This window comes from Durio zibethinus, chromosome 6, assembly GCF_047325235.1.
Source record: "Durio zibethinus cultivar Kanyao isolate XHJ-2024 chromosome 6, ASM4732523v1, whole genome shotgun sequence".
NCBI classification, from domain to species: Eukaryota; Viridiplantae; Streptophyta; class Magnoliopsida; order Malvales; family Malvaceae; genus Durio; species Durio zibethinus.
The window spans coordinates 1,375,529-1,398,034 of NC_143167.1; the positions used below are offsets into that span (position 1 = coordinate 1,375,529).

The window sequence follows — 22,506 nt, forward strand, 5'->3', positions numbered from 1 at the left end:
ATTCCCCCTTCAGATTTCCATAGGATAAGTATATACATTGGACAAGATATTCCAATCAGATTTTGATGTAACGCCAGGCAATGAAACAAAAGAGCGAGGAGCAGGCAGCAGTTATGAAATAAAGATATGCAGAACCTCGACTACTATTGCTATTTGAGATTATGAAATAAAATCCATGCAAAGCTCCTTTGTTAAGTACAAATCCTAAGTTTTCATGCCCTTATTACATTTTAGAAAAACTAGTTTTTAAATGGCCAAACATGGCCCTCAATTTGTTATACCAGAAATAGTTTTAACTTGTACGATTCTTTCTTGACTTGGCAACATGAACAAGATGCCATTGTCATGAGATTTCACAGGACAAGTATACCTGAATCTGATATACCGTTGGATCCAGTACAGACCAATTAGATAGAAAAGGGGAAAAAAAATGAAGATGTGTATCTGTATGCATGCATTCCCTGTTTAAAATTCTGGGTTAAGTTGTTCATGATCAAAAGGAAAAACAAATATAGAAACAAGACATGACATACATGTATGACATAGCAAATTTAAATCCAATTAGAACTCTTTCTTTAAAATCAGGTGCATCTGTGGATTAAATCTGTATATTTATTATATGAATCTGAAATTATTTTATCACTAGGATGTTTTATTATCAGGAATTGGTGCTTAAAATCAACTTGGTTAAAAGTTATCACGAGATTCAGGACTCGAAATAAATATTAAAATATGATCAGATTAGAAGTAGAATGTGAATTCATAAAAGAATCATTATTTCAACGCGACATGATGACAATCTGACAAGAAATCTAATTGAAGTTTCAAACATTTAACCTAATGCTAGGATACGTATGTACAACAACTGGACTTCTTACAATATGGGTGCCATCCGACCAGATCAATGTTGTAGACAATATAGACTCCTCTTTTAAGCCTCCACCACTAACAGTCAAATTAAAAGATTTCTTCTCCTTCAATGCCTTAAAGGAGAGCACCGCCGGAACCACTTTAACTTTAAATTTTGGGTTCGGAGAGACTCGTGCCTTGTAAGTGGAGTTTGCTAGCCCAACATTTTTTACTGTTCTATGAAAACTAACTGTGAAGGACTTGTTTGCTGGAACTGAAGCTGTCAGTGAAGGATAATTCAGATCCCTAGGTGGTACATTTTCAGAACTTTTGGGGCAAGGGCTGTTGTCCCCTGAAACTTGTTTAATATTATCTGGGCTGTATCCCATGCTGCACATCAGTTTTATGTAATCTTCCTTGAAAGCTTCATATACAAGTCCAGGATGAATAGCTTTTACCGGGTTGACATGCCCAGATCCATAAGAAATTTCACCACTTGGGTTTTTGGATCTATCCATTGGCCAAGCTACCGGCAAAGAAAATTTTGGTGAGATAGAAATATAGATTTAGAAAGAAAGATTACTTTTAACCAAGCCAGCTATATTAAAACAGGGATGTGAACCAAGAAGATTATACCAGTAGTCATGAGAGCAGATTTGATGGCTGAAGGAGACCAATCAGAGTGAAATGTTTTGACATATGCGGCTACACCAGCGACATGAGGGCAAGACATTGAGGTTCCAGACAAGACACTATATTTGAGTTGCCTTTTGTCTCCAGATGTCTCACTGGGTGGAGCAATTGGTGAATATGCTGCTAAGATGTCGACTCCTGGGGCAGTTATATCTGGCTGTGCAGAAGGAAGAGCAGTACATGAACAAAATGAAATAAGGAAAACATGTGCATAAAAAGAGAGAACAGAGTGTTATTGAAAATGCATACCTTGAGAATATCTGGCGCAATAAAATTTGGCCCAAGTGAAGAGAATTGAGCAACCACCGGGGAATACAAATCTTTAATGGTTTCACTACTCAATATTTCTGCTACAGGATTCCTACAACATAAGATATGGAAATCAAGTCATTCAACCAAGCCTGAAAGGGCTGCAGCCACACCTAAAAATATATTGTAGCATGCTACATACTTGGTGGAATTCACGTAGGACTTGACCAAAATATAGTTTCTAACATTTAAAGCAACTGCAGGTAGTGGCGTAACAAAAGAAACATTATCAAATTGGTCATTTAGCACAATTGACCCTCCAGCACCGGCATCATCAGCTACAAAATTGCCTACAAATTGATCACACATTGTAATCTTTCCTTTCACTAGATGACTGTCTACACATGATTCAAGACACAACCTGTAAGGGAAACAGCAATGGAACTTTTTGGTTATTTCACTGATTCTTTTATATGGAACAAATGAATCAAAATGTTTGTCACGTTGAACCAACCCAGCAGAAAGTTCAGAACAGTTTCTTGAAACATCATTTCCATATACTATAGGCAGCTTTTTTCCCTTGGAAGTGAAGGAATTAACTGAAAACCCCTGTTGGCACAAAGATAATCACTAGAATATTGAGCAAAGATAAATGTTAAGGTATCTATTTATATATATATATATATATATATATATATGCTAGAATCATAAAGCATATGCACAAGCATACATACAAAGTCTATGGTATTCATAAGAAACAAGGTTGAGTTTATGATACTTACAGTTAGAGTCTCGCCATTCCCGAGAACAACCTTGTCAATAAATTTGCGATCTGTGGTACTTGCTGCTACAGCAAGCATCCATGGTGCTACACTTGACACCCTAAGTACTCCTGCTGCACCATCATTGCCTGCAGAATTTAGGGTAAGTATTCCTTTCTCCATTGCATGAAAAGAACCAATGGCTATGACATCATTAAAAAAAACAACTGATCCACTTGCTCCAAGTGACACTGTTAAAATATCAACTCCATCAGCAATAGCATCATCAAAACCTGCCAAGATATCCGCTGAAGCACACGTGCGATCCGGACCACAAACTTTATATGCCGCAATCCTTGCAGAGGGAACCCCTCCTCTTGTAGTACCTTGGGCAAGTCCAAAGAAACTAACATCCTTTACCTCATTCCCTGCTGCTGTAGATGCAGTATGGCTTCCATGACCCACCTCATCTCTTGCAGACCCTCCTGAAGATGTTGATGACTGGTAAAATCGAGCACCAATAATCTTGCTGCAGGACAAAGCATGTTCAGTAAGATCATAGCATTTGAAGCATCAAAATTATGAAATATCAGTTCATATAACATTAAAATGAAAGATAATTATACAAGCTTCTCAAATCCCTGAAGGAAGAATCTAACAAAGTGAGAAATCTGGGATTTTTACTTGTTACAAGTGAAATTTTTGCCACCTCTGCAAGCACCCTTCCAATTTTTAGGAGCAGGACCAAAACCTTCATCACTAAAGCTTGGTGACTCAGGCCAGATTCCAGTGTCAATGACACCAATAATGACATTGCTCTCAATGGTTGGATTGCGTCTAGCAGTATTATTAAAACCCATGAAATCCCAAGATCTTGTTGTATGAAGGTGGAGAATTTGGTTAGGAAAAATGGACAGTACTTCTTTCATGCCTGCATATATCAAGCAGTTTTAACTTAAACAAGTCTTAAAATCCATTTTAAACATAACCTCTATAAAAAAATAAAAAATAAAAAAAAGCAGCAAAAAGCACATTGCAACACTTACTGGCCAGCTTTTTTACCTCCTCATCAGTGAGCTTGGCAACAAATCCATTGAAACTCCTTTTGTAACTTCTGATCAAGGTATCCGCCGTGGAACTGAAGAGAAAGTTTTTTTTTTTAAATGATATTTTCAAAGATTGTGGTCAAGTAAGAGTTAAAAACTACCTGTCCTTGATAACTTGTTGAAGTATACTATGATGGTTAGAAGTGGGTAAATATTCCCCCACAGGAAGCGATCCCATATAAACAATGTAGGCCTGCATCACCATTGTGATCATTATCTTCATATATAATCACAAATCATCATTCTTCACATATAAATTCATTGTTAAGCTACAAAGATAGTATACTTGCATTTCTATCATTGTTGGTTGCTATGGATGATAGGCTCATGCCAACCATTAGGATGAGGAAAATGTCAAGAAACAGCAGGAACCTGTAATTGGCCATTATTTTCTATGCATAAAATGGCAGGTTGGTTGATGTTATTTTATATGGGTTTAGGACTGGTATTAAGTATTCCAGATATTCTATGTTAAGATACCAACTCATCTTAAGAGCTACAGACAAGAAATAAGTATATGTCCTTAAGGGGAATTTATGGCCAATTAAGGAATGAAATATCCTTCCATATAAGTAAAAGAAAATTTAAAAATGGATGAATTTCAGGTTTTTCAAAAGCTAGCTCTCCATCCAAAGCTAACAAAGGAGCCAAAATCATCAAATTTACCAAATCAAAGATCTGTAAATAGCCAAAATATGCATACAAAAGTATGGAAAATTTGTTTAGATAGCAGTCACTTGTGAATGTTCAAATAAATCATAATTTGATTAACTTCCTTGTAGGGAAATCCTGTCTTTAACTCTTTTTAACTGTAATAATTCAACATCTGATATTAAGTGATTTCCTTTCTTCCTCTGTGTCGACTAGTTTCCTGTAATTACATAACTTCACTAGGAAACGTAGAATATCAGTTTTCATAGGATAAGTACATATACGGGACATGATATTCCAATAAAGACCTGTCAGATTTTTTTGTAATGGCAAGCAATGAAACCAAAGAGTGAGGAACAGGCAGCAGTTATGATATAAAGACAAACACAACATTAATTATGAAGCTATATGAGATTATGAATTAAAATCCATGTAATGCTCCTGTGTAAAGTACAAAGCATGGGTTTTGGTATATTCCTTATTATGTATCTGTAATAATTTTTCCCATTGAATGCTTTGCTCCTTGTATATTGACTAATTGCTGAACTTTAATTGCCAGTTTTTCCATTTAAGCCAAGATAACCAAATTCCAGCTTCTGAGTGACCTCAATTCATCTAGAAAAACTGGTTTTTAAATGACCAAACAAGATATAAGTTGTTATCAATTTTTTATACCATAAATAGTTGCAACTTGTAAAAGTCGAAAAAGGAAGATTCTTTCATAACTTATCAACATATACATTCTACTGTCAATTGAGTTTTCACAGGATAAGCATATCTGATATACCATTGGATGCAGTACAGACCAGCCAGATAGAAAAGAAAAAATGAAGATATGTATGCATGCATTTCCTGTTTAAAAAGCCAGGTATGGATGGCCATTCCCTTGAACTTGATCAAAAGGATAAACAAATAAAGAAACAAGACATGACATACATGTATGACATCACAAAGTAAAATCCGATTTAAACTCTTTTATAATCATGTGTGTCCTTGGATTAAGTCTGTATATTTATTATAATATGAATCTGTTTTATCTCTAGGATGTTTCATTAGCTCCATGTAAGTCAATTTAAAATCTTGAATTTTTTATGTACCAAGAAAACAAAATCCTGAACTTGTTGACCCGCCCCCCCATTTGGCCATATTTTTCCCCCTTTGGCCAGTATGGCATTAAAAAGTTTAATGATTTGAACAGGAAGCTGAAGCAACTGAAGTTGCAGAAGCTAGATTATTCTTGCTTAGGGTATAATGTAACATAAACAACCTAATTATCAGGTGATGATTCTAATTCTGTGTATACAATTATAGGGCTATGGACACTATGAATACAATCAGACCAAACGAGTGAGGCTGATGCCACTTTTTCCAGTTCTCTTCCTGAAACAGTCGCAATAAAAGATTTCTTCTCATGCAAGGAACTGAAAGAGAGAATATCAGGCCTTACACTGATGGTGATCTGGTAACTTGAACTGAAAGAGAGAATATCAGGCCTTACACTGATAGTGATCTGGTAACTTATGCTGATTTTTGCTTTGTAAATTAAGCTTGGAAAATTTGGAGATGGTTGCACTCTGCATCAGAGGTGGTTCTTCCTACAATTACTTGAATCAGTTAATTGAGCTAATTATATCATTTTGATCACATAACTGGCATTGTTATGGCGAGGCTAGTGTCACATGCCCAATGCAACATATCCTTTTGTATAGTTTGTGACCCCATGTAGTGTGCGGGTAAATTCCCTATAACCTTTCAGAAGCCTTAACCCCACAATCCAAGCAGCAATAAAGCCATGCACTGTAGCACAACTGTGTGGAAAGGTTCTAAAAACAAGGTCTGAATGTGCAAGCTTGGCAACACACAGTTGCAAAGATCTTCTATATCCAGGTTCTAGCAGACTTTTAACAGGCTTTAGTGCTAGCAGAGTCCTGGAACGTTGTATTATAAAGGTCTCTACTATATAACAGGTCTTTTGGTATCCTATGGAAGAAATATGAGGTTACGATAATGCAAGGAAAGATATCAAATTAACTACAATTAGTCCATAAACAGTTGCATTTTAAGATTGTGCTCAAGTTATTTCAGTGCATACTGTATTGTAGCAATGATACATCTTGCAATAACTGCATTCATTTGCCTAGACAAGTCTATGTTCTAAGTCAAAACAATCACATAAGATTATTGTAAATACACCACTATGCAGCGCAGCAGAGAGCTAAAATACATGACACAGATACTCCTCTTGGGCAAGAATACCACCCCGGAGTAATTCTGCAAGGTAGACACAAAAGAGAAAGATGGTAACTTGATAGTGACACTCACAAGAAAATAAGAAAAAAATCAAAAGAGATAACACATACTTGTGTAGCAAAAAGCTTTAAAATTCTGAACAGAACATCTCACCTAATAAGCAAAGAAAGTAATTGGCTAAGTATGGAGATAATTAGCAGCCATCATCAGCTCCAGAGTCAGTTCAGGTTCAATGTGGAACTCGGTATCTTTACCCCTGCCAAAATAGTAACTTTTTTATCAGTCTAAAACGAAAATAGGAAGAACTCATAAACATAACTCATACATAGAAACAGTGGTGATTCAAGCAATCAACAAAAGTAAACAAGTCGGTTGATAGTTATCGCATAAAAAATATGTTTGATAAGTTTGAGAAATTGTATAGTTGTAAAAAAAATCAAATGGCAAAGCAAAAGGATATACCAAACACTCTCTATCTTTTGGCAAGTATCTAATATCTATACTCATCTATGTGGGAGTAAACTATCACATGGGAAGAGAGAACCATGCCCAATGATCCCACACCCACAGCCCATTCCATAATTTCACACCAAAGTGTATTCTAGTTTCATCTAGAACTAGTGCTTATATTCAGATGATAAAAATTTTTCTCAGAGATTCCAACTACAGTTCATGAAACAACCGGAATATTTCAAAAAATGTACCTTGACAAATTCAAGCAGTATTTTTGACAAATTCAACCATAGAGAAACAGTTCTTGAAACCCATTCAAGCATGAAAGAAATCCAAAAAATTAGCCTGAAACCAAAATTCCTTCTACCTGTTCTATCTTTGCATGAGGCTTGTTAATTCTATACTTGTTCCTCACATACGCCTTACTAAAAAAAGTTTTATCTTATTATTTGAAGATTTTGGTTGGCCTCGCTTCCACTTTCACCTCATTAGGACCATCATTCGCCAATTACTTACCCATCTTGGTGCCTGGAAAAGCTATTACTTGGAACAGTGATATAAATTCTGTTGAACGTTCTTTTACTTTTTCAAGTCTTTCCAACAAATGAATTTAGCAATGAACTAAATGTTTATCCCCCTCTCTTACTCTCTCACTTTCTTCTTCAAGGTAAGACTTATTTTGTACGTGTACGCGTGTAAGCAATTATAAACTTCAGACAGAGCTCTCCTAGAGAAACACAACAACCAACATGGGCTTCATTCACATACCGTTTATCAACATATTCACTCTCATAAAGCTACAATTCCAGTTACAACTTCAAATATATCCACAGCATTCATAGAATTCTTTCCAAATGACACAAAACAAAGTCTGATTGAAAGAAACAGGTTATAAAACTGAATGAATAATCAAATATAAAAAATCCACAAACCTGGAATATTGAAGAGACCAATAAAAATACTGACAGATCTTCTCAAGAATCACAGCACTTATCTCCGGAAAAGTCACCTCACCATGCTCCGTCTCCGCAAAACCACCTTCATCATCAACCAAAAAACAAAAAAAAATTGACATTTCCAATCAAAAAACAACTAAGAACCCAGAGAAACCCAGAAACCAAAATTTCCAAAAAGAACGAATAACAAAAGATCGAAGAGATATAAACACCTGGAGAAGTAAGCATGTTACGGATAGTTTGAGAAACCATGGCAGCTTCCTTGTCAATAACAAATTCGATCCCTTCAGCGCTGATGAGTTTCACTGTTTCTTCTTTCTTCATCTTTTTCTCTCTCCGATTATCTGCAATCTGAGTGAGATCGCGAGAGAGTTTGTCAATTGTCGGTGACTTTCCGGTTATCAGGAATTTGGGCTCTAGTTTTTGGGGCCGATGATGACTTCTTCGGAAATTGAAACTTCTTCATTCGGTATTAACCGGTTTCTTTTTTGTTTTTTTCACCTTTCTTACATTTTTTTATAGTTTCAGGGGAGTTAGATTTAAAATCCTCTCAGTTGTCGGGCGTGTTTTGCACGTACTAAGATCGTTGGAGGAAGGTGTTTGGTTAGCGGGTTTACTTCTACCTAACTTAGCAGAATCATGGATAGGATAAACTAACTGCTGACTAATTATTCGAATTTCGGATCCTTACCAGGTAAAGTAAATATTTTATATATTATTAACGTATGTATAATATCATTTTAATGAGAAATAAATATAAATTTTTTAAATGAATATATAAAAATTTAATTTTTTTTATTTTTTATTAATGAGATAACATTATATTATTTTAATGATGATATATAAATTTTATATATTAATATATATTAAATATAAATTTTTATAATTAATGATTCATAAACGCGAAAATAATCCTACCATTTATGGGTTTAAAATTTTGTTTTTATTTTATATTAAATTTTTTTTCAATAAATTTTTATGTTTTACTTTAAAAAATATATAAGAAAAAAAAAAGCATAATACTACCAACAAGTAATGGAAATCGCAATCATCCAGCACCTTTTATGGTGCCTATCATGTTAGTTCATACTTCATTATTCATTATTATTATGTAATTATATTTATATTAATAATTTGCTTTACTAATTTAGTATCTTCGCATCGGAAATTAACAATATATATATATATATTTTTTTTGATTTTACATCATGCCAGCATAAGTCAAATTTTAAAATTTAAACTTTATTTTGAATAAATTATTTTAGATTTCAAATAATTTAAATCAATTTAAAATTAAATTTTTATTGATAACATATCAACATAATCAACGCAAACAACATATTTAATTATTAAATGGATTAATATTACCAAATTAAAACCGTTTAAGGATTTCATTTTATAAATTATATCCTAAAAGTTAAATATCAACTTTTTATCGAATATAAAATTTAATTATTTATACTTTTATTTATCTAATTTTCTTGAATCAAAGGTGAGAATGGTTTTAATCATTTTATCATTGACTTCAATTTGATATTGATTCGTGATAACTCTAGCTATAGTTGACTTAAAAAAAAAAATGGCCTTCCCATGGTAATGAAAATAACTAGTCATTGGAATCATAAGGCAAATTATTAAAACTTCTAATTATGGTGTTAATTTCATAAATTAACACACACATGTCTGCATGTGTGTTTGCACATATAAAAATTAACTCCTTGACATACAAGATTAAATAAAAACAAATTTAAAATTATTAATAATAGTATTTTTTATTAATTAATATAATTTTGGTTTTACAAAAAATATCACAATTTGAACTTTGAAAATAAAAAAAAAATAAATATTAAAATTTAAATAGAATTAATCCTCAATTGGCTTAAAAAAAAAACCTCCATTTAGCATAATTATTTTTTGAATGGCATAAATTTGGTGTAAAATGGTAGTGAGTACATCTTTCAAAAAAGGATAATTGCATATTGACCTATTAAAAATTAAAGCTCTTTTTTATTTCCCAATCATATGATAGAAGAATCTTGTGCCATTCATCACATGATTAAAATAAAACAAAAAAAAAATTAAGGTAGGGGTATAATGACACAAAATTATATTCTACAACCCGTCTTTCAATGTTTGACCAAAAATCATCCAATGAATCGATACATCAGAAATATGAAACCGATCATGATTCAATCGCACGATGTTCATAACAGGAAGCAATTGACAAAAATATTGGAGATTGTAATTCTGACCGCACCAGATTAAAGCTCAAGAAAAGGACAAATGCGGGATGATATATTCATGTGTCACTCCAATCACCCTGCCAGCCTGCTGCTACTCATATTTTGACCTTTTAAATTTGTCTTTTTCACAAAATTGCCACCCGACCGACACCGTTTTCCGCAAAAAGTCGAAAACCGCAATAAAATAGAAAATCTATATATAATCTCGCCCGTTTCAAAAATAAAAATCAGAGCCCCCTCCCCCGGCCCCCTTTGCCACTTCCTTTCCAATAGTCATCGTTTTCTCCGTTTCCTCTATTCGATAATTCAATTTTTTATAAATATTTTCGTATAATTTCTCCAAAATTATTGATTTTCCATTTTTGGAATTTTCTCTTCTCGATCTATCCTGTTCGGGTAAGTTCAATCGTTTCCAGATCTCTCTCCCTTTTTTTTTCTTTTTTTTTTTTTTTCTATTTTGATTGATTGATTTTTAGATCTTCCAGGTTGAGAGAGGAGAGGGGAAAATGGCGCATAGAGTAGATCACGAATACGATTACCTTTTCAAGATCGTGTTGATCGGCGATTCTGGAGTTGGAAAATCGAATATTCTCTCTAGGTTCACCAGAAACGAGTTTTGTTTGGAATCTAAATCCACTATTGGCGTCGAGTTCGCTACCAGAACTCTCCAGGTTTTTCATCTATTCAATCAACTCCCCTTTGATTCATCTTTATGTATGTGTTTTTTTTTTCTTTTGTTTTTCTGCTGAAAATGAATGGTTCTCGAAGTTTCTGGAATTTTTATCTGATCATTCTCTTCGCCTTTGATATTTTAAAACTGATCTGATTTAGTTTCGGAAAATTTGCATGATTAAGTTGTCTGTGAAATCTTTTGCTAATTAATTGGATAATTAGTGTATAAAAAAGTCATCTCAATAATATTATATGACGAATCTGATTGCCTTCTCTTGCACTCTGATTTTAACTTGGAAGTTCATTTTGAATGGTTTATAGTGAGGTTAGAAAAAAAAGATAATCAGATAGTGGTGATCGTTGAAGGCTCTTTCGTTTTAGTTCTTAACACTAAAACCATATAGTTATGTAAGAAATGGTGGAAAGTTGATCAATTCAAAGGGTTTTCTTTTTTCCTGTTTCTGACTATTTTATTTATCAAAGATACTAAGTTGGAAGGATGGGAAGGTTCTTGTCTGTCGGCAGATTATTTTATTGAATTGAAAATTAAGTTATTATATTAATCCAAGCTGTTATTAGGCTGTTCTAGTCTCATTTGTAATGATAGGGAACATCCTTTTTTTTTTTTTTATAGGCCCATGACATAATTGAGTATTTGATTATGAAACAACAACCTTTTCTTGTGTTTGCCAGCTTGTCATATTAGATTTATTGGAACCTTGTTTTGATTCTTTGTTAATTATCAGTCATGGTTATGCAGTTTGGTAAATTGTTGGTTTTGTATTTTGTTATTAATTTCATTGTTTTATATGATATAGGTTGAGGGAAAGACTGTTAAGGCACAGATTTGGGATACGGCTGGTCAGGAGAGATATCGAGCTATCACTAGTGCTTACTACAGAGGAGCTGTTGGTGCACTTCTTGTCTATGACATAACAAAGAGGCAAACCTTTGATAATGTTCAAAGGTGGCTGCGCGAATTGAGGGACCATGCGGATTCTAACATTGTCATCATGATGGCCGGAAATAAATCTGACTTGAATCATCTCAGAGCTGTTTCTGAGGAAGATGGCCATGCTCTGGCTGAGAGGGAAGGTCTTTCATTTCTCGAGACATCAGCGCTGGAAGCAACCAACATCGAGAAGGCATTCCAAACCATATTGAATGAGATCTACCATATCATAAGCAAAAAGGCATTGGCTGCTCAGGAAGCAGCTGCTAATACCACGCTTCCAAGCCAAGGAACCACCATTAACGTTGCTGATGCATCAGGGAACGCTAAAAAAGGATGCTGTTCTACTTAAAAAGGTGATAGGTTATATTTGAGAAGGTATAATATTTGCTAGCATGCAGGCCTTTTCTTTTCTTTTTCTTTTTTTTTTTTTTCCTTTTTACTTGTCTTTTTATTTTCTCTTCTTTTCCCATCCTTTTTTTTTTTTGGTCAATTTTTGGCTAAGAGAAACACATGTAGAATACGTATTTTTACTTAGTTGTAATTGTGACAAGGAAGATTGTGATATTTTAAACAACAATGTTGTTAGCAGCATGGAAAGGTCTGCTTTTACTTTGCTCTTTTCTTAACATGTTTCGCTTAAAAGTGGAAGTTGCTATTTGAAACAGAGAAGCATAATTTGTTTTATTTGATCAGCCACTAACTTGTAATAAAAGTGTCTCCATTTTGACTTTTACTCTTCCTATACTTTTCAGTATGGCTGGGTCTGCCAGGACAATGTATGGCTTATTTAAAGTTTCTGGTTGTGAGAATTGAAAGGTACGGATAAGCCTTTGTCTGAATTCAATAGCTGGTTAATCTGGGCCTGTACGTTACCAAACGAGAGATCGAGAAAATTAACTTATTCAAATGGAAATAAAAAAGGTCAACAAAGAAAAGTATAATGTTGGAGGATATTAAAACCGGGAAGATGGTGACTTGGAGGTTGCTTCTTGGTTAGTATCTGCAGGAACAAACAGGGCATAACCATCCCGAACGTGCTGTCCATTGTCTTTGACAGCTGCTAAAGGGGAATAAAACCAAGTAGCCGATAAGCATGCATATTGCAGGACCACACACAAGCCGAGCGTTTCCATGTCATTTGACTCGATAATATATCATTTGTACCAAAGCAACAGCAAGGTTCATGAATTTGGTATAGAACAGTTGGTCGGCAATCTTGGATGTTTTAAATATGTAGAAAAGAAAATATAAAGGTATCAGTAAAAGACTACTCGATTTGTACAGTTATGTGATGAATTTTGTATGTTTCTTCACAGTAATCCTGGATCTTACCAAGTATTTCATTAGAGCTGACTCCAGGCTCAGCTACTACATGGCAGGACAGTACAAGTTTCCCAACAGTTATAGCCCATACATGGAGGTCATGAATATTTTGGACTCCGTTGATACCCTTGATACCACTTTCCAGCACATCAATATTAATGTCTCTTGGTGTCCTTTCCATCAATATGCCAAAAATATCTCTAAGCATAGGTAGAGTGGTGCTCAGAGCAAAAGTAGAGAAGACAAGGGTGCAGAGAAGATCAACTATCAACCACTTTGGTTTTATCCAAATAACGGATCCGGCAATCATCACCCCAACAGATTGAATTAGGTCAGCCATGACATGCAAGTAAGCTCCTTGTAGATTTATGTTCAAGATCTTGGTCTTCTCTAGACTACTCGGCACCAAACTAGTCTCCTCTTCTTCAGTTAAATCACAAGGTTTCCTCCTCTCGTGGTCATGATGATGATGATGATGATGATGGTGGTGGTGGTGGTGATGGTGGTCGTCGTCAATGTCCCCACAAGCATGGTGAGTGTGGTCATGACCCAGCCAAAGGACCATTACTAAGTTGATAATAAATCCAAATGCAGCAATTGCAAACATGAGTGCTCCATTTACCTCTTTCTTTTTGTGTAGAATTCTGTCAAGTGCTTCATAAAATAAGACTGCAGATACAAGCCATATGAGCTGCACAGATAAAAGAGCACCAAGGACTTCAAGACGATTGAATCCAAAAGAATGGTCTGATGTTGGCTTCCATGCTGAAGCCCAGACTGTAAAAAGAGATATGGAGAATCCAGCAACATCAGTGAGCAAGTGGGCTGCATCTGTCATAACTGCAAGGCTGTTGGCTTTCACTCCACCAACAATCTCTACTAACATAACCATAAGGTAGAAAATGATGAGCCCCGAAAGTTTGGTCAGTGACTTCCATCGTTGATTTGATTCCACAATAGTATTTTCTTGCCTGGAAAACGCACAAACAGAGCAGCATGTTGACTGTGGCATTAAAATGACATTATTTCCTTTAGAGAGCATTGTCATTTCAATTTTCTTCTGATCCTTGGATCTCAAAATGGAGACTTCGTCATGTTCCATCTCCCTGGACAGCAGGACCATTAATTAAGTCAAACAAACAAAACAGATGAGAGTAAGACACCTCGTAAAGAAACAATAATTTCAAACAGCCAAATCAGGAGTTCTACGGGTTAGGCTAGAAAAGGCCATGTGTGATAAATTAACTTGCCAAGATCAAGGGCATCAATAAAAGCTTGGAGCAATCACTCAATTCACATGAGTATGGTGATTTTAAATTAAAAAACAAGGACATAGCTTTTCATTTTTCATGACACAGCAGTAGTTTTTAAATTGGGAGTAGATGGGCAATTTCTCCTGCCTTAAAGCACAACCAAAACTTTAAAATCAACAGGACTGAACAGCCTAAGAATTAATATACAATACATCATCCCATATCTCTTCTAAACGAAAAGGCATATATCATGCTTTACACATGATAGTTCACAAACTAAACTGAAAACGCTACTGATATCAATATCCACCTACAAGGCACAAGGGATCAGCCCGGCAGATCTACTTTCACCCTTCAGATTCTTCAGAAGTCACACCTTTGAAATATCATAACATATTGATACGACCATGTCTATACTCACCGGGAGAAGCTGTTACTTATTCATCCCTCTTGCCATGTAAAATTTAGTTAAAACATTGCTCCTTTCAACTTCGCAACTCAACATAATAGAACCACACTGGAGGACCATCTTCTCCTCTTTGTGCAGTCTTCATTATTCAACATAGCTAACCAAAATTCCAAAGGGGAATTGTTGCATATAGTCCTAAATGCTGCCCAAAATTTTCTTGTCTACTCTTGTATGATTTCTGATGCCTCTGAACCTCCTTCTTCTCAACAGCAATCATTTATTGAACCCCAAGTCAATGCACAAACCTCAGATAAACCTCAAGCATGAAATTGGTACATTGAAGGCACAAAATTGCTTCATTGACAGTTCAACATTTCAGTATAAAAGCACAAACAGCAGCAGGCCACAAAACTCAGAATCTACTAAATAAAGCTAACACCACATACATTTACCCATTTCAGGGTAAAGTATTCCTTTTTCAAATACAAGAAAAAAGAAAACACCGTATTTTCACAAGAAATCAAATAACCATTTCAGGAAACCTCAACAGAAACCCAAAACACATAAAAACAACAGCAGAAAAGAGTAAAAAATGACAAATTTACCTGAGAACCAGAGCTGAAGGAAGAATAGAAAAGGGAGAACTTTGAATTTGAATGGAGATCACCTCGTCAATTGGGTTGGGTCAAAGTTTATAAAGGGATAGATATGACATGGGAATCAGCCACTATGATCTAGACAAGGAAACATATCAAGAATTATAATTTGGAGTTTCCCATGTATTTTTTATGAACAAATTTTCACCCCACCAGACGGCAGATTTTGAGCGTTTATCTGTCTTCGTTAAAGACAACTTATTATAAGAAGCGTGTTTACTCTGTTTCAAGAGTTTTCAGTTCCACAGAAGATGGAACGCCGCCGTTTCCTCTGATAGTGTAATTGGCACGCGCCCAAAAGCGATTGGAAAGAATTTTGTTGACCAAACTGTTGTCACATGTTAAAAATAAAAGAACAAAATAAACAAAAATCAAAACTCTGTCTTGATTTTTTTATCTTTGTCTTCTATTTTGTTTTTCAATAAATTATATTGAAAATATAATTTTTTTATAAAATTTTTAGAATTCAAATTCTTTTAATTTACTTTCATTAAAATTTCTTGTATTACTATGTTCTATTCCTATTACATTTAAATTCACAAATTTAGCATAAATTTAAATGGAAAATAAAATTCAAAATATATCAAATTTACATATGAGAGAAAAATAAATTTCATTGATTTGACATTTAATGCACATGCCTAGCAAGTTTGGACAAGCCATCTTAATGCCTTCACCACCCAAACCAAGCTTATGCGTCACTCAGATTTTTTGTTTGGTTGTTGTCCTTGTCGTTTCTAATTGGATAGATTGATGATGGATAGCTCTTGTTAGTTTAATTGGCTTTTCGGTTAACGGCCATAAAAACATCTCCAAACTTCTCCAAATTTTCATCCTTATCACTTAATTATTATGATGATGAAGAAAACAAAAACAGTGGTATTTACCCAAGAAAAATTTGATTCATAGATATAAACAAATAGGCTTCTCCGCCGCACCGGAGTTGCAGTCACCACCGCCTTTAATTTAAAATTTTTAAGTTTTTTTAATCTTTTTTATATATTATTAGTAGGATTATTTTGTTCCACACAAACAATATTAATAAATAAAAAAAAAGAACAAAAGAAAAGCCCAGCCACGTTCTTCACCGCCTCTTTTTTTTTAAAAGAACCCAAAATAACACTCAGTTAAAGAAACCCAGAAGAGGGAAACTTGAGTGTTTTTTGTTGGAAAGATTTGATTGTTTGACCAAGTTATGGGATCTGTTTCAATGGACCCTGCCGTTTTGGATGATATAATATGTCGTTTATTGGAGTTTAAGCAAGCCAGGCCAGGGAAGCAAGTGCACCTGATGGAAGGTGAGATCCGTCAGCTTTGCACTGTTGCAAGAGAAATCTTTCTTCAACAGCCTAATCTTCTTGAACTTGAAGCTCCCATCAAGATCTGTGGTACGCCTTTATTTTTGTATATTATTTTTTTTTATTGAAAATACTGGAAATTCATGTCTTGGGTTTTTGGATATCTAGTTTTCCGCTTTGGGTGTTTGAGTTTTGATTGTATAAGGGAAAAATTGAAAACGTTGAAGAAATGTTCTTTCTTTTTTTTCTTTGGGAATTTGATTAGATGATGGAAGAGTTAAAATTTTTGAAGGAAATGTTTGTTTTTGCTTTTTGTTTAATTATGTATGTCCTTAGGGGCTGCTGCTGCATTTAATTTGAGGGTATACTTGATTTCTTGCTTAAATTGAATTGATTGAAAATTGATGTTGTTGTTCTTGGTATGGTTGGTTTCTTATCCATATTTTTTTCTTTTAATTTGAAAAATGAAAGTATGGGATTAATTGCGGTATAGAATAGATAGAAAATGAGGCTGAGTACGTAGTTTCTTAGCTATTGATGGACTCTAGTATGCATAATTGCACATAATCTGAATTTGACTAGAGATTGATGGTATGAAATTGTAACCGTCTTGATGCATTGCATCTTTTAGATTTTGGTGGGATTTTAATGCTATAGGTGGGGTGGGGATGGGGGTGGGGGGAGCTACAGTCTAGATATAAGGGTGTTTTAAATTGGGTGAGCTGCTTCTTTTTATCTTAGTTACTTGAGGATGCCGTGGGTTGGCTGGAAAGACTGTTTGGTGGAGAAAAGTCAGCTATTGCAGAGGAATGGATAGGGAAGGCTGAATATTTATGTTAATCATCTACCACTACTCTAAGGATTGTTAATTGTTTAGAGTGGAAACCATTTATTAGTAGCTTTGTAGATGATGGACAAAGAGAAGATCATGTAAATGATAGAACCACATAAAAAGTAACGAGCCCTAGCATTATTGAAGCCTTCAGTCCTTCACTATAAGGGAAGCCTTTATCTTAGACTTGCACAATCATGAGGTCTGAGAAAAGAAAATAAGTTAAAAGTTATGTTATCATCGATGTTCTTCACTGGAATAATCTCTTTTCTTGGGAGGGTTTGAGAAGATTGTTGCTAAGATTTATGCTATAAACATGATATTTGTCAGGTTTTATCAATTTGGTTGGATGATTAAATTGATGGGCAGGTTTCCCTTTTTGGGAGGACAAAATGGATTAATATATGCCCTTTAAATGAGTTAAAATAACTACTTGGAAGCAAACACCTTATTCAATTACATTTCCTTTATAGAATTTCTGTGCTTTGGAGATTTGTCAATTCTATGCAATAATGCGAATATCCCCCTTGCTAGCTTGATATTTTCCGTTTTTCTCTGTTGCATTTTATTTCTCTATGTTATATGCATGGGGCTTTGTCAATGGCTTCTATAAGAAAACTAATATTGGTTGTTTGATTGAGCAACTATGAAGTTCTTAGATATTGTTAGAAAGCTAAATACAATTTTTATGAAAATCAATGGTGAAGAATCCTTTATAATGTTGTGACAGATTCTATTATAAGTACATAGAACTAAGTGATTGCTCCTCTTTTTTAATTCATTTTAGTCCTAATTTTCTTTAAAAGATTGCTTCCACCATAGTACCAAAAACTGATGAAATAATACTTTTTTGGTACTACTTGGTAATTCCAATTATGAATAGGTAAGGCAACTCACCTAAAGAAATATTGGAAATATGCTGCTGATAGTTCCGCATATTGGAACTATTCATAGTTTTAATTAAACTAACTTCACTTTCAATTTATGTGGAGGTGGCAACTATATCAAAATGGTGAAGTGAAGAAACATGGAATACAGTTTAATTTCTCACATACTATTTTGAACATTATTTCTGGAAATCTATCTTCCTAATTTTGACAATTGGTTTTAACTTTTTAAAAGAAATTTCAATAGTCTGTGTTCTTCTGTTTTTTTTTTCTTCCAGGCGACATTCATGGGCAGTACGCTGATCTTCTGCGGCTTTTTGAATATGGGGGTTTCCCTCCTAATGCCAATTATTTATTCCTAGGGGACTATGTTGATCGTGGCAAGCAAAGTCTGGAAACAATATGCCTTTTGCTAGCCTATAAGATCAAATATCCTGAGAACTTCTTTCTTTTGAGAGGGAATCATGAATGTGCTTCTATTAATCGGATATATGGATTTTATGATGAATGCAAACGAAGGTTCAATGTGAGACTTTGGAAAATTTTTACTGATTGTTTTAACTGTCTTCCAGTGGCTGCCCTAATAGATGACAAAATATTGTGCATGCATGGTGGCCTTTCCCCTGATCTAACAAATTTGGATCAAATTAGGAGTCTAACCCGCCCAACTGATGTTCCAGATTCTGGTTTGCTTTGTGATTTACTTTGGTCAGATCCTGGTAGGGATATCAAAGGCTGGGGTATGAATGATCGAGGAGTGTCATTCACCTTTGGCCCAGATAGAGTCTCTGATTTCTTAATGAAAAATGATATGGACCTTGTTTGCCGTGCCCATCAGGTTAGGGTCATTTGCTCTTTTTTTTTCCCCTTCTTTAGTGTGTGAGTGTGTAAGCTTAGCAGCTAACAAATGCTTCTTTCAGGTTGTTGAAGATGGATATGAGTTCTTTGCTGACAGAAAGCTTGTTACAATATTTTCTGCTCCCAATTATTGTGGTGAATTTGATAATGCTGGGGCAATGATGAGTGTTGATGAAAGCTTAATGTGCTCTTTCCAAATTCTTAAGCCAGCAGATAAAAGGTCCAAGTTCATTTGAGGGACATGATGACTGATGCCTCTGTTCCTATTTTGAATTGCCTATGTAAGTTCTAATCCATCACTTTTATTACATAACCTGGTAACCATAGTATGGTTAATGATCTATTTTAGAGAGTTTGAAATGTTGTTCTTTATGTTGGTTGTTGCTGATTTTCATTTGTTTATGTTGAAATTGTTTTAGGGATTGCCATAGTTTCCTCTGATTTGACTCTACATGAACCAAAATGTTAAAAAGGAAAAACAGTTTTGGTGCAAAGTATTATCACAGACAACTGAGTTCTGCTGGATGGATTCTAATAGACCTGGTTTTTGTAATTTGTGGAACTCTTAGAGACCTCATGAGAGAAACATTGTAATTTGTAAAACTGTGCACATAAATAAGTTACGTTCAAGAAACAAAATCACCTATTCATCCAGTCTAGACACAGATTTGAGTTAAATTCATCCTATGGAACAACATTGAATTTTGACTTTGACCTTTGTGCTTTAATTAGCATCATGACTTGCCCTCTATCACTTCTTCTTCTTTGAAACTTTAACTAGTGATTTGAGAAGAAACCCGCATTAAAGTAAGTACTGATTTAGTGGTGAAGCAAAATATGTCAGTGAAGAAAAGCTTCCATAGTTTACCCAAGTACAGAAAATATCATCATTGTAGCATAAGTCGACTCTGTTTTACTACTGATTTAGTGGTGAAGCAAAATATGTCAGTGAAGAAAAGCTTCCATAGTTTACCCAAGTACAGAAAATATCATCATTGTAGCATAAGTCGACTCTGTTTTACTTAGTTTTAATGATGATTTTACAATCTCTAGCATGAAACTACCACCTCTGCATCGGTGGTTACGTACTCAGTTTTTAATGATGATTAAACCAATGTTATAGGTTAAATGCTGAATTGTTATGTTTTCATAATTTTGGTTTAGACATTATTTTTTCTGGTTATGGACATGCTGAGAGCCCTTGAGCTTTAATTATATCTGCTCATCCTATTTTGTAGCAGGGAAATGTTAATGGACCCGAAATTTTGTGTTCCTTTCAGTATTTTGTTAACTGTATTATGTAATTCTACCCACAAAGACTTGTCACATAGATCACCTAGATCACAGATTCCTATGCTTACAAGTTGCAAACTGTGCATTTTTATTTCTTATCGTCAGCCATCATTTCTTGTGTTTATATACATTTTTTTGGGAATTCTTATAGAATTTTACACATATTTTATGTTGTTTGTCAGTTTATAGTATGTCTTAACAAGCATGAAATATTTAGTTAAAACTTGTAAAGGCTTCAAAAGCTGTTTTTATCATTTCTTGTGACTTATCATTTGTCCCATACATCCATGGTAACTTTTATGATTGCTGGTTTCTAACCCTGTAAACTTTTGATTATCTTTCTCATTTGTGAACCTAATTTCTATTTTCGTCTTTGTTGATTCTGACATATTTCTTGCAGTCCACTTGGGATTCGAGAAGCAACCTTCAAAGATTAGGATGCTGGTGTTGGAGCTCCTTGAAGATCTGTGATAAGAGATATAACCATTTCCTCCACCATGTTAAGGGTACAGGTTATCTGTTTAAAGTATTTATAACCATATGAAATCAAAAGACAAGACGTGGTTGACACTGAGCTCAACCAATGTTTGACACATGGCATCCTTTGATTTTTTTTTTCCATTTTTTAGTACCAAAGGCATTTTCGATATTTTCTTTTATTTTATTTAAAATTTTTTGGCACCTAGGAAGTGAGGAGAGAGAGGGAGAAGAGTTGAAGGAAAGAATGAGGGATTAGGAGAGAAAAGGAAGAAGAAAAAGAATGTGAAAAAAATAATAATAAAAATGGACAATAAAGATAAAACTAAAAACACAAAAATTGGGTTAAAGGTAAAAAGAGAAGGAAAAAAAAAGAATTATTGTTTTCTTATCATTCATTGAATTTTTATTTGTTTCTTAAAAATTATAACTCGTGCTCGTAATATAGAGAAAAACAAAAAAATATTTGTCTATCGTACTGGAAAAAAAATGACCCACTGCAAGGGCCTTTTATGAGTTGTATTCTAGGAGACAACCTTTGAGTATCTTAGGCTATAATAACAAAGGCCACCATTATCATTCTTTTCAATTAAAGATTTACAGGATTTTTGTGAAATATGGATTCCACAGGAGGACTTTCTTAAATCACAAGAGGTTGTTGTAAACCTAGCATGATGAGTTTTGTTGCTTCAATTGAATTGAATAGAAGTTCACAGCCTGTCTGAGCCGGTAATTTACCGATTATCAGCTTAATACTATAAGTCAGAACAGATTCGTTTGACTGCAAATGAAGGTTCTGTTTAGTGTTTATGTCTGCACTTCCCTTATAAAAGAACTTCATTTCTTGAATTTTGGATGGGCACAAGGGGTTTCCTTCTTGTAGCTTTTTTTTCCCTTGAAATGTTGTTTTAGCTTATTTATTGCTCAAATCTGAATGGATTTTGATGAATTTTGTTTCAAATGAAAAGTTGCCCGAGATAGATTTCTTGCTTCACTACCTCAAAGCATTTATCTATTTCGGTTCCTTGAACCAAAATTGTGCCAATTGTCTCGTATAATGTCAGCAGATGAACCTCAAACAGACGCCTAGCAGTAAGACAAAGCAAACCATGTTAAAAGAGTCAATCGAATGACGCCCCTTTTTCATATTTAAATGTCGAACTTTGCCTGTGACTAAAATCCAATGCTTTTACCATATTTAGAAAGTTCATGCATTAGCTTTTAACATATGGGGTAAACGTCGAAGCTAATTGACACACCAACAGATCATTTGCTTGTTGGTGGGTAGTATCGCCAGTTCTAGAGGCTATTTATGCACCGAATTTGCCACTCTTCACTGAACCAAAACACTCTTCCATTTACTAGAGTGAGGATGCTTGCTT

The 22,506-nt window shown here is 34.4% G+C and overlaps 5 protein-coding genes across 13 annotated transcripts; 2 read left to right on the forward strand and 3 right to left on the reverse strand.

Moving 5' to 3' along the window:
- Positions 1 to 719: 719 nt before the first annotated feature.
- LOC111286276 (subtilisin-like protease SBT4.3) lies at positions 720 to 6,815 on the reverse strand. Of its 4 annotated transcripts, none has more exons than XM_089761718.1 (10): positions 6,713 to 6,815; positions 3,760 to 3,851; positions 3,599 to 3,690; positions 3,237 to 3,483; positions 2,574 to 3,081; positions 2,306 to 2,400; positions 1,994 to 2,212; positions 1,792 to 1,903; positions 1,486 to 1,699; positions 720 to 1,375 (listed from the first exon to the last, which is right to left on the reverse strand). In XM_089761718.1, exons 2-10 carry the CDS (start codon positions 3,834 to 3,836, stop codon positions 825 to 827), a joined length of 2,115 nt encoding a protein of 704 aa, XP_089617844.1. In that variant the 5' UTR covers positions 3,837 to 3,851; positions 6,713 to 6,815; the 3' UTR covers positions 720 to 824. The 4 variants fall into 4 exon arrangements, with proteins under 4 accessions (XP_089617844.1, XP_089617843.1, XP_089617842.1 ...); XM_089761717.1 differs by lacking the exon at positions 6,713 to 6,815 and adding an exon at positions 5,808 to 6,198; XM_089761716.1 differs by lacking the exon at positions 6,713 to 6,815 and having other exon boundaries at positions 3,760 to 3,857.
- Positions 6,337 to 8,477, reverse strand: LOC111286284 (uncharacterized). The gene is made up of 4 exons (XM_022876171.2): positions 8,181 to 8,477; positions 7,945 to 8,050; positions 6,713 to 6,815; positions 6,337 to 6,580 (listed from the first exon to the last, which is right to left on the reverse strand). Exons 1-3 carry the CDS (start codon positions 8,290 to 8,292, stop codon positions 6,737 to 6,739), a joined length of 297 nt encoding a protein of 98 aa, XP_022731906.1. The 5' UTR covers positions 8,293 to 8,477; the 3' UTR covers positions 6,337 to 6,580; positions 6,713 to 6,736.
- Positions 8,478 to 10,427: 1,950 nt separating this feature from the next.
- LOC111285106 (ras-related protein Rab11C) lies at positions 10,428 to 14,208 on the forward strand. 5 transcript variants are annotated; one of them, XR_016342649.1, is made up of 6 exons: positions 10,432 to 10,607; positions 10,697 to 10,882; positions 11,702 to 12,213; positions 12,591 to 12,654; positions 12,845 to 13,693; positions 13,802 to 14,208. XR_016342649.1 is itself a non-coding variant. In XM_089761723.1 (4 exons), exons 2-3 carry the CDS (start codon positions 10,718 to 10,720, stop codon positions 12,185 to 12,187), a joined length of 651 nt encoding a protein of 216 aa, XP_089617849.1. In that variant the 5' UTR covers positions 10,432 to 10,607; positions 10,697 to 10,717; the 3' UTR covers positions 12,188 to 12,213; positions 12,591 to 14,208. The 5 variants fall into 5 exon arrangements, 3 of the variants coding, with proteins under 3 accessions (XP_022730085.1, XP_089617849.1, XP_089617851.1); XR_016342648.1 differs by having other exon boundaries at positions 12,591 to 13,693; XM_089761723.1 differs by having other exon boundaries at positions 12,591 to 14,208.
- Positions 12,899 to 15,867, reverse strand: LOC111285105 (metal tolerance protein B-like). Of its 2 annotated transcripts, XM_089761721.1 has the most exons (3): positions 15,429 to 15,867; positions 13,171 to 14,267; positions 12,899 to 13,053 (listed from the first exon to the last, which is right to left on the reverse strand). In XM_089761721.1, the coding sequence occupies exons 2-3, from the start codon at positions 14,261 to 14,263 to the stop codon at positions 12,899 to 12,901; spliced, it is 1,248 nt and encodes a 415-aa protein (XP_089617847.1). In that variant the 5' UTR covers positions 14,264 to 14,267; positions 15,429 to 15,867. The 2 variants fall into 2 exon arrangements, with proteins under 2 accessions (XP_089617847.1, XP_089617848.1); XM_089761722.1 differs by lacking the exon at positions 12,899 to 13,053 and having other exon boundaries at positions 13,071 to 14,267; positions 15,429 to 15,862.
- A 319-nt stretch (positions 15,868 to 16,186) lies between these two features.
- On the forward strand, positions 16,187 to 21,296 carry LOC111285674 (serine/threonine-protein phosphatase PP1-like). The gene is made up of 4 exons (XM_022875236.2): positions 16,187 to 16,867; positions 18,775 to 19,334; positions 19,417 to 19,635; positions 21,048 to 21,296. The coding sequence occupies exons 1-3, from the start codon at positions 16,675 to 16,677 to the stop codon at positions 19,588 to 19,590; spliced, it is 927 nt and encodes a 308-aa protein (XP_022730971.1). The 5' UTR covers positions 16,187 to 16,674; the 3' UTR covers positions 19,591 to 19,635; positions 21,048 to 21,296.
- Positions 21,297 to 22,506: the final 1,210 nt, after the last annotated feature.

Bases quoted from the DNA above. Each gene is read 5' to 3' on its own strand.
- LOC111286276 (XM_089761716.1), bottom strand. From the start codon at position 3,857: ATGCAGGCCTACATTGTTTATATGGGATCGCTTCCTGTGGGGGAATAT. The intron at 3,484-3,598 runs GTAAGTGTTGCA...TGATATATGCAG, and splicing joins GGAGGTAAAAAAGCTGGCCA to GCATGAAAGAAGTACTGTCC. The intron at 3,082-3,236 runs GTAAAAATCCCA...TTTGTCCTGCAG, and splicing joins AAAAATTTCACTTGTAACAA to CAAGATTATTGGTGCTCGAT.
- LOC111286284 (XM_022876171.2), bottom strand. From the start codon at position 8,292: ATGAAGAAAGAAGAAACAGTGAAACTCATCAGCGCTGAAGGGATCGAA. The intron at 8,051-8,180 runs GTGTTTATATCT...TTGATGATGAAG, and splicing joins TAACATGCTTACTTCTCCAG to GTGGTTTTGCGGAGACGGAG. The intron at 6,816-7,944 runs GTTTGTGGATTT...CTATTTTGGCAG, and splicing joins TGGTCTCTTCAATATTCCAG to GGGTAAAGATACCGAGTTCC.
- LOC111285106 (XM_022874350.2), top strand. From the start codon at position 10,718: ATGGCGCATAGAGTAGATCACGAATACGATTACCTTTTCAAGATCGTG. The intron at 10,883-11,701 runs GTTTTTCATCTA...TATATGATATAG, and splicing joins TCGCTACCAGAACTCTCCAG to GTTGAGGGAAAGACTGTTAA.
- LOC111285105 (XM_089761721.1), bottom strand. From the start codon at position 14,263: ATGGAACATGACGAAGTCTCCATTTTGAGATCCAAGGATCAGAAGAAA. The intron at 13,054-13,170 runs GTAAGATCCAGG...AAAACATCCAAG, and splicing joins CAGCTCTAATGAAATACTTG to ATTGCCGACCAACTGTTCTA.
- LOC111285674 (XM_022875236.2), top strand. From the start codon at position 16,675: ATGGGATCTGTTTCAATGGACCCTGCCGTTTTGGATGATATAATATGT. The intron at 16,868-18,774 runs GTACGCCTTTAT...TTTTTCTTCCAG, and splicing joins AGCTCCCATCAAGATCTGTG to GCGACATTCATGGGCAGTAC. The intron at 19,335-19,416 runs GTTAGGGTCATT...TGCTTCTTTCAG, and splicing joins TTGTTTGCCGTGCCCATCAG to GTTGTTGAAGATGGATATGA.